General features: G+C 43.8%; 1 protein-coding gene across 4 annotated transcripts in view; it reads right to left on the bottom strand.

Annotated features, from left to right (window-relative positions):
* The window catches only part of MON2 (MON2 homolog, regulator of endosome-to-Golgi trafficking), a 56430-nt gene that overhangs the window by 26469 nt on the left and 13416 nt on the right, over positions 1–16545 (bottom strand). For 2 of the 4 annotated variants that reach the window (XM_083399285.1, XM_083399287.1), the window contains exons 4-15: positions 15571–15702; positions 11794–11923; positions 10778–10875; positions 9380–9505; positions 8257–8451; positions 7454–7578; positions 6986–7125; positions 5780–5933; positions 4342–4577; positions 3606–3687; positions 2581–2756; positions 1415–1527 (exon numbers count right to left, since the gene is read on the bottom strand). In XM_083399285.1, the coding sequence (XP_083255411.1) occupies positions 1415–1527; positions 2581–2756; positions 3606–3687; positions 4342–4577; positions 5780–5933; positions 6986–7125; positions 7454–7578; positions 8257–8451; positions 9380–9505; positions 10778–10875; positions 11794–11923; positions 15571–15702 (1707 nt within the window). Of the gene's footprint in view, positions 1–1414; positions 1528–2574; positions 2757–3605; positions 3688–4341; positions 4578–5779; positions 5934–6985; positions 7126–7453; positions 7579–8256; positions 8452–9379; positions 9506–10777; positions 10876–11793; positions 11924–15570; positions 15703–16545 lie in introns of all 4 variants that reach the window. The other 2 variants (XM_083399284.1, XM_083399286.1) reach the window with 1 other exon arrangement.

The raw sequence follows: 16545 nt of genomic DNA, 5'->3' as shown, positions 1-16545 counted from the left end.
GAAGCGGCTTGACAGACAAATGGTACAAACAGGAAGAGCAGACAACAGACACACAGGAAATGTCTAAGTTCATAAGCCATGCCCATAAACTAACTATAAGCACCAGTTCCAACATTAGGTCATATTCTAGCATAGCCATGCAACAAAACAGTGCTACGAATACAGAAGCAGGCTGGGTTCCCCAAGCATCCCCGTACTTGTCCCCGTATAAGTGAGTAGCTGACATTCAAGGAGGAGAATGCACTTTAAAAAGACCCTGAAAGTGACTGAGGTGGGGACTTGGGAATGTTTCAGTTTCTAATCTGGGGATATATATAAACTGAAATGTGAATACAAATTAACTGAAGTATTCACCCAAACCTATATAAATGCTTTGTGTAATTATTATATTGATGAAAATAGGATGAATGTAAGTCCATGGCAAACAAGCCATGAATCCAAATGCTGATTCACATCTTATTTGTTTGTAAAAGAACGTCTGCTTCAAAACGCATTAAAAGCACTGAGTGCAAGATTTCTTGTTTGGACATATGGTTTGGAAAGCTGCCATGTACAACTCCCTGACTGGTATATTTAGACCACGTTCTATGCCACCATTCATATGTTATGATGTATGCATATTTGCAACACAAGATTAATAGTACAATCCAATGTGTGTTTAATGGGATAAGTATGTTTAAGGTTTACATGCTTAGGATGGCATGCAGCTTGCTTGTGCACATGAGACTTCCCGTTCCTGTCCTTCTCCCTGCAGGCCCTGCTCCCCTACTTCTGCTCTGAATGGAGGACCCTCCAGAGTACATGTGGGAGGGAGAGAAAGGGGAAATCCCTTTGCATCCGCTGGTGCAGATCTTGTCCATAATCTTTTTGTTGCTACAGACAACCTTTATCCCGAAAGCTGTCACAATATAAGATAGTTTTTCAATGTTTTATTGTGTTTTTATATATGCTGTAAGCTGATGGGCAGACTATAAATAAATGATATATGTTAAGTGGCTCCATCTTTGCACATAAATTAAGATATCAACCACTGGAATTCTGCTAGATACTTTTTGTAATCTGGGTGCTTTTCTAAAAGCTGCAAAATTAGATGCTAATATTTTAAACAGCATAAACTGAATTGCTAGCATTCTTAAATCTTGGTGACCAAAACTGGACACAGAGGAGGCCCTTTCAGTTAAGTGAAATCAGTGGGACATTTCATTGACACACAAAGGTATGCGGCATGCATATAAAATACTCCTGCTAAGTCCCTCAAATGCAATTCCGCATTACTTTCTTCGACTACATGCTCACTCCAATATATCTGCTGGACTATGGGGCAGATGCGTCACTGGACTTTTGAGATAAAAGTGAAAGTCTAGTAAAATTAAACCATCAAATAAGAAAATGATATTTACAAATGATATTTTACCATTACTGTTCCCTGTGGTTGGAGAGCGAGTGGTTGTCCTACTGCTACAACTTGCTGGTGAGACTCACTTGATGGACTAATCATCTGAACGTTCTGCCCCTGGATGGAGTATGCTAAAAAGCAAAAGAAGAATTCTAAGATTTCAATTATAAGATACAGACTTCACCTTCCCAAGACAGAAATTTGGGGCAATTCCCACCTCTCATACTACTGTACTCAGAAAGGTTCCCAAACTCTCTGGAAGAGAGTGGATCCTGCTGCTGTGAATTTCAGGGAGAGGCTGGCAAAAATTGCCTGTCCCCAGCAGAAGCAACCCTTGACCGCAACTCTCCTCAGAAGTTGCCTTCGCCTGTGGGAATAAAGCCTGCATCTAACCCTCTGAAAAGGATATGAAGTTTGAAAATACACACACATAGAAGTAAATTTACTTATTTAAGTTACCAACACCAAACTATTTTTAGGATTGGTAACAGAAGTAACATTTGATACATTATATTTATTTCTAAAAGGGCAAATAGTTCATCCCTTTAAAAATCACAAGAGGTAAAGTAAAAAAAAAAGTTTTCAGTAATTCCACCCCACATCACTGATTTTAATACAGGAAAAGGACACCCATGTATATTAAAAAAAAACCAAGAAAATATATTAGAAAAAAATTAAGGGAATATAGTTGCTCTAAAGGCTATTTTAAAAGCCATTTCTTTTTAAAAATGGGGTATAGTCAAACTTATGGTCTGTGGCAGATATGAAGATTATGCTGTACCTAAAGTTCTTAATACAATTTCCATTGCATTTAAAGCTATAAATATTATTTTCAGTCCATAACAGGAATCAAGCTGCAAGGCTTTAAAGGGGGTGAAGAACAGATCACTCATGTGGGCTGTTAATGAGGTTCTGCCTCTGAAAGAAAAAAAAATACTACTCTTTCAGGATCAGGATATATCTCAAGTGGCTGTAGATAGGGAAGACCAGATTATTTCACATTAGACTATGGTTCACCTTGAACACTTCCATAGCATTATATACTATTCTGCCAAGCACTTGTTTATCAAATATGTGTCTGGAAAAGCAAAAATTTCCAACCATGTTATTGCTGTTTGCTTATAATTGTGTATGCTCTTGTTTACAAGAAGGAAAGTAAGACCAAATAATATCCTTACATTTACCAGAAAGTGCAGCAGTAGTAGTGTTCAGCACAGTTAGGGCGTAATGAGGAGGCAGGGAGCCTTTGCAAATGGCAGTAATGAAGGCATCTCTTGATGTTACGAGACCAAGTTTTCCACACAGTGCAGCCATAGTCAATTCTGCTTTTAAAATATTTTCTGTGGCAGCTTCATCAGTGCTGAAATAGTACAAATAAGCAAAAGGCATGATTCATACCTATAAGAAGAAGCTGAAAAGGGAACACTCATGCTTACACATTTACCATGAGGAAAAAAATCTATGGAAATACTCAAAAAGCATCAGCAGCCATGTTGGCCCATGGGGCGGGGGGGGGGGGGTAGAATCCAAAATTCATAGCAGGTTACTAGGACTAACCAAAATGTCACAAAACGCTGACTAAAAAAAAGTAGCTATAAAGCTACAGGAGACATTTAACTGATCAGGTTTTTTAAATAACACCAGTTTTATAATACCGTATTCTTAAAATCTACACATTTCAGAGATGAAGAAAAAATGATCCCCCCCCCCCCAAACCATATTGATTTGTAAATGGACTGGGGATTAACACTTTTATAACAATATTTTTAACTGATTCATGTGCTATTTATCTGTATTTTAAATCCCCGTTGTTAGTCAGTTTGACTGATTGGCAAACTGTTTGTTGTAAAAACGTGAAGAATAAATAAATAAAGCTGTCTTTTAAGAGTAAACAAATCATTTCCACACAGCTGTGCCATGCATGCTTATAACTGAAGCACTGTAAAGCTAAGTAAATAATAAAATATTACTGCAGAGAGAAAAAAGGCCCATATAATATTCTTAACATCCAATTAATCTATTACTGAGTCACATCCAATCTTTTATACTTTCCCCCCTCAACGTATAATTATGTCTTCTTTAGTATTTGGGAACTCTGCTACCTCGGTACTCAACGCAGTTGAGGTTCTAGGTTTCAAACTTGTTTCAAACCCAAGGTAAGAACAGAAAGCTCTGAAGAATGAAGCGTAATTGTAAACTGACTGAATACCTTGCATCCAGAAGTAAAGACAGTGCAGCAAGTAGACCACACCAGCACGCATTCACCATTTCTTCCCAAACTGCTCTGCTGACTTGGGAGGGGAGGATGAGAGTAATTTTAAAACAACATTTAGTAACATGAATACAGTATAGCGGACTTACTTTCTGATGCATATATATATATATATATATATATATATATATCCCACTTCCAGTCTACTAGACATTTCCAGTAAGTTGGTACAAGACAGGCTATAAGGCAGACCGGGTTCACTTGGACTATCTTTCCACTCTACAGTTTCAGAGTCAAATATGGCTGCCATGAATAACAGCAACAGCCTGGCTGGGAGGTGTGACAAATTATCTAATGAGGACCATAGCTTTGTCTGTCGGGGCAAGTTTTCAAGAGAAAATCCAAGATCCAAAAAAACTATTTTAGGCACCTTAGTTCAGTGGGTTTTTTGAAAAAGCAGACATATGTACATGTTCTTAGAAATTATAATAATGCAAGGCAACTACAAAAATGGGGATGAGTAGGAACCAAAACAAGCATTCCTTTTGAAAAACTAGGAAGAGGAGCAATAAAAAGAAAGAAGTAATTTACATTCAGTTAAAAAGTGAAGGTGAGGAGGAAGTAGAGCTCGCCTACACACAGAAATACCTACACCAAGTCCTATACATCTGTAAGCAGCTTTATATTACTTTCCTTTTATTAACCTTAACCAATACCAATCATTATCACATACCTGTTTCTTTGTCAGTTTGGTCGGATGCTGAATTAAAATCTTGCAGATCTGAGGACTGTGTCGGTGAAGACTGTGTATCGGCTGTTGTTACTTGACTCTCCATTTCAACCTGTCCCAATTCTTCCTCAATCATGTTAGTGATGCCACGGACAAGATCCAGTAAAGAATGGAATGCTACTGACATGGCATAGCCTTCAGGAATTGTGGGTGGCTCAACTTTGTCCAACATCTCTAGGCTAAGATTGGGGGGGGGGGGGATTAAATAAATAAATGTAAGCAAAATAATATGCCCTTGGTACTCATTGTTTAGCTAACAAAATACTCTGTTGCAATATCACAATTTGCAAAGCAAACCAAATATCAGATTAATATTAGAACTGAAATATTGTTGTAAAACTAAGGTTTCTTAAACTGATACTAGTATATTCTGTGCAATCATAGTTAATTGCTCCAAACATCAATGCTCAAAGGAGAGCTAGCTCCCTAAACCTTTCAAATATTTCCCAGATGTATTCACTTACATTGCAATCCTATGTATGTTTACTTGGAAGTTACTGCCAGAGGCTGGTTTGCACATAATACTAAACCATGTTTTAGCACTATGTGAATAAGCTTTGCTGAAAATGGAACAGGCTCTCAAACTTCCTCCTCCTCCACCCACACAGTTGGGAAGCCAAGATTCCTTTCTATTTTAAAGATGATTGGCTTAGCATTATATGTAAACCAAGAATCCTGGTTTAAATTAAGCAATGATAAGTTGCTAAACAAGCCAGTTTTGTGGTTTGAAGTCTTCCTCCGCCCCCCAAGCACTTGGAATCATTGTGCTTTGTCCACATAGTGCTATAGCATTGTTTACCATTGCATGTGCATGAGCCAATTGTGTCCAATGAGGCTTGTTTCTTAGTGTGTTAGTAAGCATTTCAATCATCTGAAAGCCTACAGAAATGCAGGCATTCAATTTATTTATACAGATAAAAAAAATCTACCTTACAAATATAAATTATTCGACACTACAACATATATCTGTGTTGGTAATTCCTTAGGGTCATCGGAGGTACTTTTTAACAGTTATGTTTGTCTTCTGATGTCATAACTAAAGAAACACACTATAATTATAAACCATCCGAAGACTTGAACAGCAACCCAAATAAATAGAGCCTAATAAGAAACCCGAGGAAATATGTACTGAAAGGAGGTTAGGGCACCAGAGAAGAGTAATTTCTAATCCATCTGGAGAAGAAACAGATCTGAGGCACAATCAAGAATGAAACCAATAAACAGAGACACGATCAGAACGACTCCAAGTGCCCACCAGGGTAGCACTTGCCTGATGATACCCAGGGCTGTTTCCAGAACAGATCTTCTCCATATTCCTGCTTAGTTACAACTACTTAGGATGTGGCAAATTCATGGTTTTAAAGATCAATACTTTACTTACTAGGTAGCTTTAGCACTGCCCTGTGTTGACACGCTGAGGATGGGTATCCAGGTTCCTCTGTATTCAAAAGCAGGCAAGACTGTCACACTTCCACCCATCCCTAACATTCCGGGATTCGTCTGTGCTGAGGCTGTACCACCAGGCACACTTCCTCCTATACAGTGAATCAAGTGGGGGAATTAACTGCACTTCAATATTAATTTAATTAGTTAAGTGCAAAATACTGTATATACTCAAGTATAAGCCAACCCAAATATAAGCAGAAGCACCTAATTTTACTACAAAAAACTGGGGAAACTTATTGACTCGAGGATAAGTCGGTTCACCACACCACAAACCTGGTGGTGGCGGCAGTGGCGGAGGAAGAACAAGCAGCCCAAAAGGGCTGCCATCGGGCTGCTTGTTCCTCCGCTGCCAGCGGCAAAGGCGGTGGAGGAGGAAGGAGCAGCCTGAAAGGACCCTCACTCGAGTATAAGCCGAGGGGGGCTTTTTCAGCATAAAAAATGTGCTGAAAAATTGGGCTTATACTCGAGTATATATGGGAACCCTTTTTCTTAATATCATTAAGACAACATTCCTATAAGCAAAGGTTATTCAAACAATGTTTTATCCATCCGTTTTGAATGCCCCCTCCTGGCCAATCATTTCCAGTGCATCTTGCATTTCATTACAGAGGTCTTACCGACACCAGTGGAGCTACACTGAAAAGCTAAAGTCACTCAGAGCTCAGAAATTTAAAATATTAGCAAATTAAACCACTCAAAAGTTATGAGATGCAGCATATGCATTAAGATTTTGAGGTATTTGCTGAAACAGGCACTGGCAGGGTTAGCCCAGGGCATTTTGCCACTAGAGGGAAAATGGGAAATGCTGCCTTCACACCTCCGCCACCTTCACCTGCTGAGGAACCTGCTGCATGGCTGTCCTGGCCCTGGGTGCTGGTATGGTGGTTTAAAAAATACGACAGCTTTAACTGTTTGATATGATAGGCTTCATGCCTTCCATTCAGAGTTACGGAGTATGGCTCTATGCAAGTTCTTCTAAAAGGCTTTATTTTACCGTTTGCAAGAATGATCAAGTTATCATTCTCATGAATACAACTCTTAGTACTAATTGAGCTAAATAAATAAAATGTTTATTGAAACCAGTACTCCTAAGAGGGAATGACTGATAAATGGCTCAAAATAGTCCTAGGGGCTAGTTTACCTGTTTGGTTTGTTGCAGCTGATGCATTCCCAGTATTTGGTACGAGAAACAGTGACTGAATAAATGATCCCAGAGCATTCACGATGTCACGGAATACCTTAGTTGAATGCTGCTTCATATCGTAAGACTGACAGAAGGACCTGTTACACAATTTGGACAGAGTAAAAATGCAGTTATTTAGAAAATGCTTTTGTGACTTCATCAGTGACTCTACATTATAAAACACTCTTTCTTATACTGATTGGAAAGAGTATGTGGTAGCCACAGAAATGCTTCATGTTCTACAGGACAACGTTTAAATTCTAGAATTTAAAACAAATTTAAGGATATTAAAATCAGTGACCCATTATTTGTATACATGCACACCTAACACAATACCTGTACACTGTTATTTCATTTATCCAAATATTTTATCGAAAGCATTACTTCAATTGGTATATGGTATATCAACTAATATGCTTCCACTACCTTAATAACTGAGGTTGCACACAAAGTCTGTGTATCGATTCTACAGCAACAGCTCTTAGCCACTGAGGTTTGTCTGCATCCAGAAACTTCACAAGCAACGATAGAAAGATCTCACATTCAGTTACCTAAACAAAAATACTTTCATTAATTAAAAGAAAATTCTGAACTAGGCATCCTTTCCCTTAACACGGAATTTCTGCTACTAAGGCAGGGCCCCTCCCTGCAAATGTTTGCACTTGCAATTTGGGGAGAAGGGCTATTTGGCACAGTCCCATAGCAAGGAAGCCAATAGCACTTGTGGAGCTAGAGAAAGGGGAGGATGGGGTAAACTGGAAAGCAATAGTTTGCTGTTCCAGTTACACATTCTTAGGCTTAGCTACAGGCTCAGTGGGAACAAGAGGGTGGTGGCAAAGGGACAAGCTGAGCTTTGAGACGGTATATGAAGGAAAGAAGAGGTGGAATAAATAATTTTCTATAGCCTAACAATTTCTGAACAACTAAAGATTGAGGGGAAGCATTATCCTTAGGTTATTCTGTTATCAAGGCGTTACAGTATTGCCACGGTCCTCTTTAGGCATATGTGTCTGCAGTTTCACCTCCCTCAAGTCAAACAGAGGACTATTGGTGTGACTATTTCCTAGCATAACCAGGGATTATTTGTATGCTGACAGCTAAGAGAAAAGATTGTGAAGAAGCCTGTTCTACATTGAGCTCCCTTAAAATTCAGGGGGGGGAAACCACATTTTGCATGGTATTTAAGACTTATCCTGTGCATAATAGTGATATTAAAACCGTCCTCTTACCAGTAAACTATAAAACTGTTTGATCAAAACGGAAACTACTCTCAAAAGGCGCATGCAGATCGGGAAATATGGTTTTTCCACTGGTGCTGGTGAAGATGAAGTACTGGAACCTTGTCTAAATTTTATATTTGGTGAGAAGAGCTTTATCACTAGAGGACAGACCCTTTCTTTAAGGAGGAAGCTGAATTCTTGATGCTGGAAAATAAAAGGACACTGTTAGAAGGCTAACTAATTATACATACATATATATATATATTATATATATCTCAATCATTAAAGTTCAGGCACATATGCTTATACTAGGGACCTCACCAACCTTCCACAATAACCCCTTTGATACCAAAGCTGGGGAAGCAAAATTGATGGACTTTTAAATCCATTGATGAACTTTTAAAATCTGATGGTCATTCACACTCCAGCACTGCCCATTGCCCTCTTGCCCTTTAGATAATCCCCCCATGGGTAGTACTGCTCATTCTGTTGCTCTAAAGTTAACCAAAACACAATCTAAGTATTAGGTTAAGAGGCGCCAATCATACAGATGTTAACAAAAATGGCCGAGTCTTTCCTATTTCAGAAACAAAGGCCTGGATCTTAACTGAGCTTCTGCTGGCAGGAGCATCCCAAGCTGAGCTTTGCTCACATGAAGCTCCTGTCAGTGAAAGAAGCAGTAAGGCAGGCATAGGCAAACTCGGCCCTCCAGATGTTTTCAGACTACAATTCCCATCACCTGACCATTGGTCCTGTTAGCTAGGGATCATGGGAGTTGTAGTCCCAAAACATCTGGAGGGCCGAGTTTGCCTATGCCTGCAGTAGGGCAACTTTCACTAATTCCCCCTCCCTCCAATAGCCCCTCGTGCTTCCAAAAAATCAACTCTGGAAGGTTGGAAGAGCTATGGAACAGCGTAAGAAGCAGTGCAGGAGGATGGGGGGAAATCAGCAAAAATGGCCTCTTCCCTCACTTTCCAGGAGTGGATCCCATACACAGATATTGGTCCCATCTGTGAAAAGGAGCCCTTCCCTTCACAGGTGTCTAGTTAGGACCCCCAACCACAATATACACAGTTTCTAAAGTCTTTGTAGCTGAAATTCCCCTCCCCTTTCTAAAAATGAAAGCACTCACTTGTAAAAATACTTGCGGGAAATCATTGAGGACTGACTCAAGCAGTTCCAGACCAAATGTCCGGGTCATTTCTGTCATGCCTACAAGCCAGTAAGGTGCATCAGCATTAACCAGCTGACAAAGATCCTAAAAAAAACCAACAACACTCTTGTACTTTTATTCTCAGGAATCAGCCTGGAAACCTCCCCACCCCCCCAATTTTCACCCAGTCTTTACTTTGCCATGTAATTCACCATATGGAATTTTTAGACATACCATCAAACCATACTCTGGTATTAACACGTCTGAGTTTCAGTCACTCCTTCCTCGTTCACATACACAATCCTCTATATCCTTTCCTGGTTTGAGGAAGCTACTATTTGCCTAAAGAAGCCTACTATACTTTGCGATTGCCTTGCAAATTGAGTCTAGAAATGGGATCTGTTCTTCATTTTTATCCTGTTTTTCAGAGAAGGGCAAATCATAGTTCAGATGATGATGAACTGTAAAGGTAAAGGGACCCCTGACTGTTAGGTCCAGTCGTGACCGACTCTGGGGTTGCGGCACTCATCTCGCTTTATTGGCCGAGGGAGCCGGCGTTTGTCCGCAGACAGCTTCTGGGTCATGCGGCCAGCATGACAAAGCCACTTCTGGCGAACCAGAGCAGCACACGGAAACGCCGTTTACCTTCCCACCAGAGCGGTACCTATTTATCTACTTGCATTTTGATTTGCTTTCGAACTGCTAGGTTGGCAGGAGCAGGACTGAGCAACGGGAGCTCACCCCGTTGTGGGGATTCGAACCGCCGACCTTCCGATCGGCAAGTCCTAGGCTCTGTGGTTTAACCCACAGCGCCACCCAGTCCCTTATGATGAACTGTAGTTTGCCTTAAATCAGGGCTGAATGCAGGCCCGTGTTTTGCCAGTCCATGATTTTGCATTGCATTAGAACCAGCATTATATCAGAATCAGTCCATTGTTAAGAAATTGCATTTGCCTTTATTTAATTTCATTATTCTGTCCAGCAATTTAAATCCACCAGTTAGATAGTACTGTTTCTTTTTAAGTTTCTGAAAACATTGAGACTATCCTGACTTTCATCTATGCTAAACACATCCAAACCTTTAGCTTCTCAAATTGCTCCCTTTTACCATCTCTGTAGCTCCTCCGTATATTGAGCTCTATAGCTTTTAGAGATAAGCAGAAGAATTATGTCCAGCATGCTATGCTTTTCCTCCATAATATTAAGAATGCTCTGTGTACGTTAACCTTTTCTCTCTCTTCAAAATGCTTGCATCATATTATCTCTCAAACCAAAAGTAACAAATGACTATTGACTGATCTCAGAAGCTTAACTTTGTATGTAAATTAGACTGTATATAATAAAAAGAACGACAAGAATTCAAGTAAGTTCCAATACCTGAAAAAGCATATATGCATCTTTAGCACATGGTTTCAAGGTGCTGACAGATCTTCTGTTACTGTTTCCTTGAATTCCTATTGGTTGCTCTATAATATCTGTACAAAACACAGATCCAGTTCAGAAACACAATGTTAAGAAAGAATGCATGGCTGTTCAATTTTATATATATATTAACTAAGGCTGATGCAGCAACTTGGGGGTTTTAGCAGGTGCTTGTGGTCGACACCAACATTCCCCCCAAAAGTTGCTCTCTCTTTTCCCTCTTGCTACTGCCGGATAGAACAGAGTTGCATTTAGTTACTTTTCCAGTTTCAGGGATGTGACAAGTAACATTCAGAAGGCATGTAGTAGAGAACTGGCAACCAAGAAGCACATTTCTCCAACTAAACACAAGGTAAAATGCATGACTTGCAGTTACTGAACAACCTGCCAATTCAAAGCCGACAGCTTCATTAAAAAACACACACGATGTAACACTTGAGCAAATTGGTATCCATGCTTCAAAAGCCACCTTTCCTTTATCGATTACACTTTCCAAGTTAATAGAATGCTGAATTTTGACCTGGACTGGGTAGGTCTGGGCTGAAATCCCCACTCATCTCAGCATACCCTATGCAGGATTGCTGTGACGATAAAATGGGATAATCTTTGACCTGGCCCTCCCAATTCCTCAGATGAAGCCAGTGGCGGAGCTTCATGCTCCGGCACTGGGGGGGGGGGGGGGACAGAGAGCAGGTGGGGGCAGGGCTGGGGCACATCCTGGGGGCGTGGTGCCCAGAGCAGGCAGGAGGACAGCCATGATGGCACCCCACTGGGATCGCACTGCCAGGGGCAGTGCGCTTCCCCTGCACTCCTCTTCCTCCGCCAGTGGATGACGTGCTATACACTAATCTATTTCCTTTTAGAATCAGGGTACTGCTATATTGGGCTCCACCTACTTATAGCAAACAGACTTTTGCTATAAGTACCAAATGTTATGTAATATTTTAATTGCAACACAAACACATACCCACCTTTATAGTGTTCATCCTCAGCAACGACTCTTTCGAAAACAACAGTAACTACTTGCCGTACTGTGGCTGCCGCAGTATTATTTGTGATATTGTCTTTTGTGAAGTGCAACCGAAAGCAAAGGACAATTGCCTAAAACAAATTTAAACGGTACTCATTACACAACCCAAATAATAATCAAAGCGAAGGTGTAGAAATGATAAGTTTCTAAAACATGAAGTAAGTTGAATTTAAAGATGTTTAAGTTTCCGCCATCCTAAAATGCATCTATCTTGGAAACTGGCTCCTCCTTTCATCAAAAGCCTCTTCACATGTGAAAAGAAAAATAATAATGTACAAGTCACACGATTGCTTCAACACTTTCATGTCAAGAATGCCTCAAGGATGCCCCTCTGACTGTCACCCGTGTGCCAAGTGCAAACAGCAATAATACAAAGAGACACCCTCAGACAGCCTCACAACTGTGCAGCTCTCTTTTACTGAAAACTTGATCCAAACTATGCATAATCCGATCACCATAGCTGACATAACTTTTAATGGATGAGATTAAGTAGTTGCAGCATAATTTTGATAAGCTTGTAGTTTAACTCAACATTTTATTTTGCCAGCTTTAAAACATTTTACATTGCCCAGAAACCTAATTTATAATCTAAGTGTAAAATGATATTGAAAACTTTTTCGGCAAAAGCTCAGATGAAGAACAAATATATTTTGGTCCTTTTCTTCCATGATGCCCACCTGAAGGATTACTCTCCTATTTGCCAGAAAAGGCAATTTGCCAATTGCGAAAAGGGCTATCTTGGATCCCCCCCGATTTTACTACCGTATTTTTCGCACCATAGGACGCACCGGACCATAGGACGCACCCAGTTTTTAGGGGGGGAAATCAAGAAAAAAAAATATTTCCCCCCCCAGCACCAAAGAGCAGCGTACAGGCTGCGCACAACCTCTCCCTGCCGGAAGGGTTGCGTGCGGCTATGGAGGAAGCCAAGGCAGAGAGCAGGATGGATCCCGCTCGGTGTTTTGGCTTCCTCTTTCGCCCAGCGCAACCTCTCCTTGCCAGGAGACGCTACGCAGGGCTAAAGAATCCATAGCCCCGTGCAGCCTCTCCTTGCCGGAGGGGTTGCGCGCGGCTATGGAGCAAGCCAAGGCAGAGAGCGGGATGGATCCCGCTCGGTGTTTTGGCTTCCTCTTTAGCCCAGCGCAACCTCTCCTTGCCAGGAGACGCTACGCAGGGCTAAAGAATCCATAGCCCCGTGCAGCCTCTCCTTGCCAGAGGGGTTGCGCGCGGCTATGGAGCAAGCCAAGGCAGAGAGCGGGATGGATCCCGCTCGGTGTTTTGGCTTCCTCTTTAGCCCAGCGCAACCTCTCCTTGCCAGGAGACGCTGCGCAGGGCTAAAGAATCCATAGCCCCGTGCAGCCTCTCCTTGCCAGAGGGGTTGCGCGCGGCTATGGAGCAAGCCAAGGCAGAGAGCGGGATGGATCCCGCTCGGTGTTTTGGCTTCCTCTTTAGCCCAGCGCAAACTCTCCTTGCCAGGAGACGCTGCGCAGGGCTAAAGAATCCATAGCCCCGTGCAGCCTCTCCTTGCCAGAGGGGTTGCGCGCGGCTATGGAGCAAGCCAAGGCAGAGAGCGGGATGGATCCCGCTCGGTGTTTTGGCTTCCTCTTTAGCCCAGCGCAACCTCTCCTTGCCAGGAGACGCTGCGCAGGGCTAAAGAATCCATAGCCCCGTGCAGCCTCTCCTTGCCAGAGGGGTTGCGCGCGGCTATGGAGCAAGCCAAGGCAGAGAGCGGGATGGATCCCGCTCGGTGTTTTGGCTTCCTCTTTAGCCCAGCGCAACCTCTCCTTGCCAGGAGACGCTGCGCAGGGCTAAAGAATCCATAGCCCCGTGCAGCCTCTCCTTGCCAGAGGGGTTGCGCGCGGCTATGGAGCAAGCCAGGGCAGAGAGCGGGATGGATCCCGCTCGGTGTTTTGGCTTCCTCTTTAGCCCAGCGCAACCTCTCCTTGCCAGGAGACGCTGCGCAGGGCTAAAGAATCCATAGCCCCGTGCAGCCTCTCCTTGCCAGAGGGGTTGCGCGCGGCTATGGAGCAAGCCAGGGCAGAGAGCGGGATGGATCCCGCTCGGTGTTTTGGCTTCCTCTTTAGCCCAGCGCAACCTCTCCTTGCCAGGAGACGCTGCGCAGGGCTAAAGAATCCATAGCCCCGTGCAGCCTCTCCTTGCCAGAGGGGTTGCGCGCGGCTATGGAGCAAGCCAAGGCAGAGAGCAGGATGGATCCCGCTCGGTGTTTTGGCTTCCTCTTTAGCCCAGCGCAACCTCTCCTTGCCAGGAGACGCTGCGCAGGGCTAAAGAATCCATAGCCCCGTGCAGCCTCTCCTTGCCAGAGGGGTTGCGCGCGGCTATGGAGGAAGCCAAGGCAGAGAGCGGGATGGCTTCCCCTTTAGCCCCGTGCAGCCTCTCCTTGCCGGGAGACGCTGCGCAGGGCTTTCCTGGCTTTACTGGGAGGTGGGGGGATTCCCTCACCTCTCCCAAAAGCCCGCAGAAGCCACGCAACCCCTTTAAAGAGATCCTGGCTTCTCCTGGCTTTCCTGGGAAGTGGGGGAATTCCCCCACCTCCCGCAAAACCGGCAGAAGCCGTGAGCACTTTAAAAGGGCTGCACGGCTTCTCTTGGCTTTCCTGGGAGGTGGGGGAATTCCCTCACCTCTCGCAAAAGCCCGCTTTAGCCCCGCGCGCGCTCTCCCTGCTGGAGAGGTGACGCGCGCCTATAGAGACTCCTGCTATAGGCGCGCGTCACCTCTCCAGCCGGGAGAGGGTCGCGGGGGCTGCTTTAGCCCCGCGCGCGCTCTCCCTGCTGGAGAGGTGACGCGCGGCTATAGAGACTCCTGCTATAGGCGCGCGTCACCTCTCCAGCCGGGAGAGGGTCGCGGGGGGCTGCTTTAGCCCCGCGCGCGCTCTCCCTGCTGGAGAGGTGACGCGCGCCTATAGAGACTCCTGCTATAGGCGCGCGTCACCTCTCCAGCCGGGAGAGGGTCGCGGGGGGCTGCTTTAGCCCCGCGCGCGCTCTCCCTGCTGGAGAGGTGACGCGCGGCTATAGAGACTCCTGCTATAGGCGCGCGTCACCTCTCCAGCCGGGAGAGGGTCGCGGGGGGCTGCTTTAGCCCCGCGCGCGCTCTCCCTGCTGGAGAGGTGACGCGCGGCTATAGAGACTCCTGCTATAGGCGCGCATCACCTCTCCAGCCAGGAGAGGGTCGCGGGGGGCTGCTTTAGCCCCGCGCCCGCTCTCCCTGCTGGAGAGGTGACCCGCGGCTATAGAGACTCCTGCTATAGGCGCGCGTCACCTCTCCAGCCGGGAGAAGGTCGCGGGACTATAGCGTCTTCGCTCCATAGGACGCACACACATTTCCCCTTCATTTTTGAAGGGGAAAAAGTGCGTCCTATAGAGCGAAAAATACGGTAATTCATCCACACTAATGAAAGACCTAAATGATGCTTTTCCTAATATTGCTATTTGTGATTGCTATTATTAAGGAAACATAGGAGACCATGGGTCACTCTCAGTCTTTTCCTGAGAAGAATTTCAAAGCTATTACTTGAACAGGCCTGTAGGTATTGTGTAAATAAGCCACACTGATGTGCCATTTTTCTGAATATTTCTTTGGTGTACAATGAAAGACAGCCTGTGAAACTTATTTGAGATTCACCATGGAATTTTCAAGATCAGCTCATATTTATTGGTTAACATATAATGAAATACCACAATTTGATTTATACAGTGCCTACCTTAGAAAGTGCTTCGTCATGGACAACTGTATTGGTTGTTAATAATACAAGGACCGTCTGAAGAAGTTTGAGTTCTTCAAGGCTATTTTCCATCAGTTGCCAAAGCATATTGATAACATTTCCAGCAGCAACCTTGGGAACAAAAATTGAGATGGGCTATTCGATGCCAAGATACTATGTGAGGGGGAAATGACTATAGAAGTGTCAATCATCAATTCCATCATACTTAATAAATATTGAAAATGCTTTTTCACTCTGTAAAGATCTGCAGGGGATCGCCTCAAGCAATATGTTCTTTTCTTTCACTGACCTTTTAAGAAGGCCCCGATCCACCTCTACTGGAAGCAGGGCTGCAACTCACTCAGCCTACCCAAGAAAGAGGTGGGGAAGGGAAAAACTGCTACCACCTGGGAATAACAAAGCACTTTTGGAACTACTGAGATTAAATAGCCCAGAGGCAGCAGTCATAGAAGAGAGGGAGACTGGCTTGCAGAAGAAAAAGCAAAGGCATATAATCTCTTAACCCTTCTTCCCCTGATAGCGGGGAGGGTCAGGGAACCCTGCTAACAGGCTTTCCTTCCAGCTCAACTCCTTAAGGAGAGAATACCATGAGACTGGTTCACTGCATGTGACCCTAGAGGGTCCCAAGAAGGACAACTTGGCCTGTCACTCCTCAAACTTAATAGCCTGAAGAAAGGAATACTAGGGTGCCATGGAGCTTAGAAGCTGGGGAGAATCAGCAAGTGTGATGGGTCCACCAGCAGTATTGGGTGAGGACTCAGCACTGTGCGAGACAAGATGAGGTCACTGAAAAGAGAATTTTTATTTGTGTGGGAATTTCATTCCCTGGGTGAGTGTTAAGTTGTACCAGCAGCCAAAGCCTCAATAAAGCTAGAGCAGCTGACCGTTTTGCATTATAATCCTAAAGTGTAAGGCTTGGTGTAATTCTCCTGGGTGACTTGCATACACCTCCCC

This window comes from Podarcis tiliguerta (genome assembly GCF_965153285.1).
Source record: "Podarcis tiliguerta genome assembly, chromosome: 10".
Taxonomy (NCBI): domain Eukaryota; kingdom Metazoa; phylum Chordata; class Lepidosauria; order Squamata; family Lacertidae; genus Podarcis; species Podarcis tiliguerta.
Note: the sequence above shows the minus strand (reverse complement) of the source record. Positions and strands in the feature narration are given on the sequence as shown.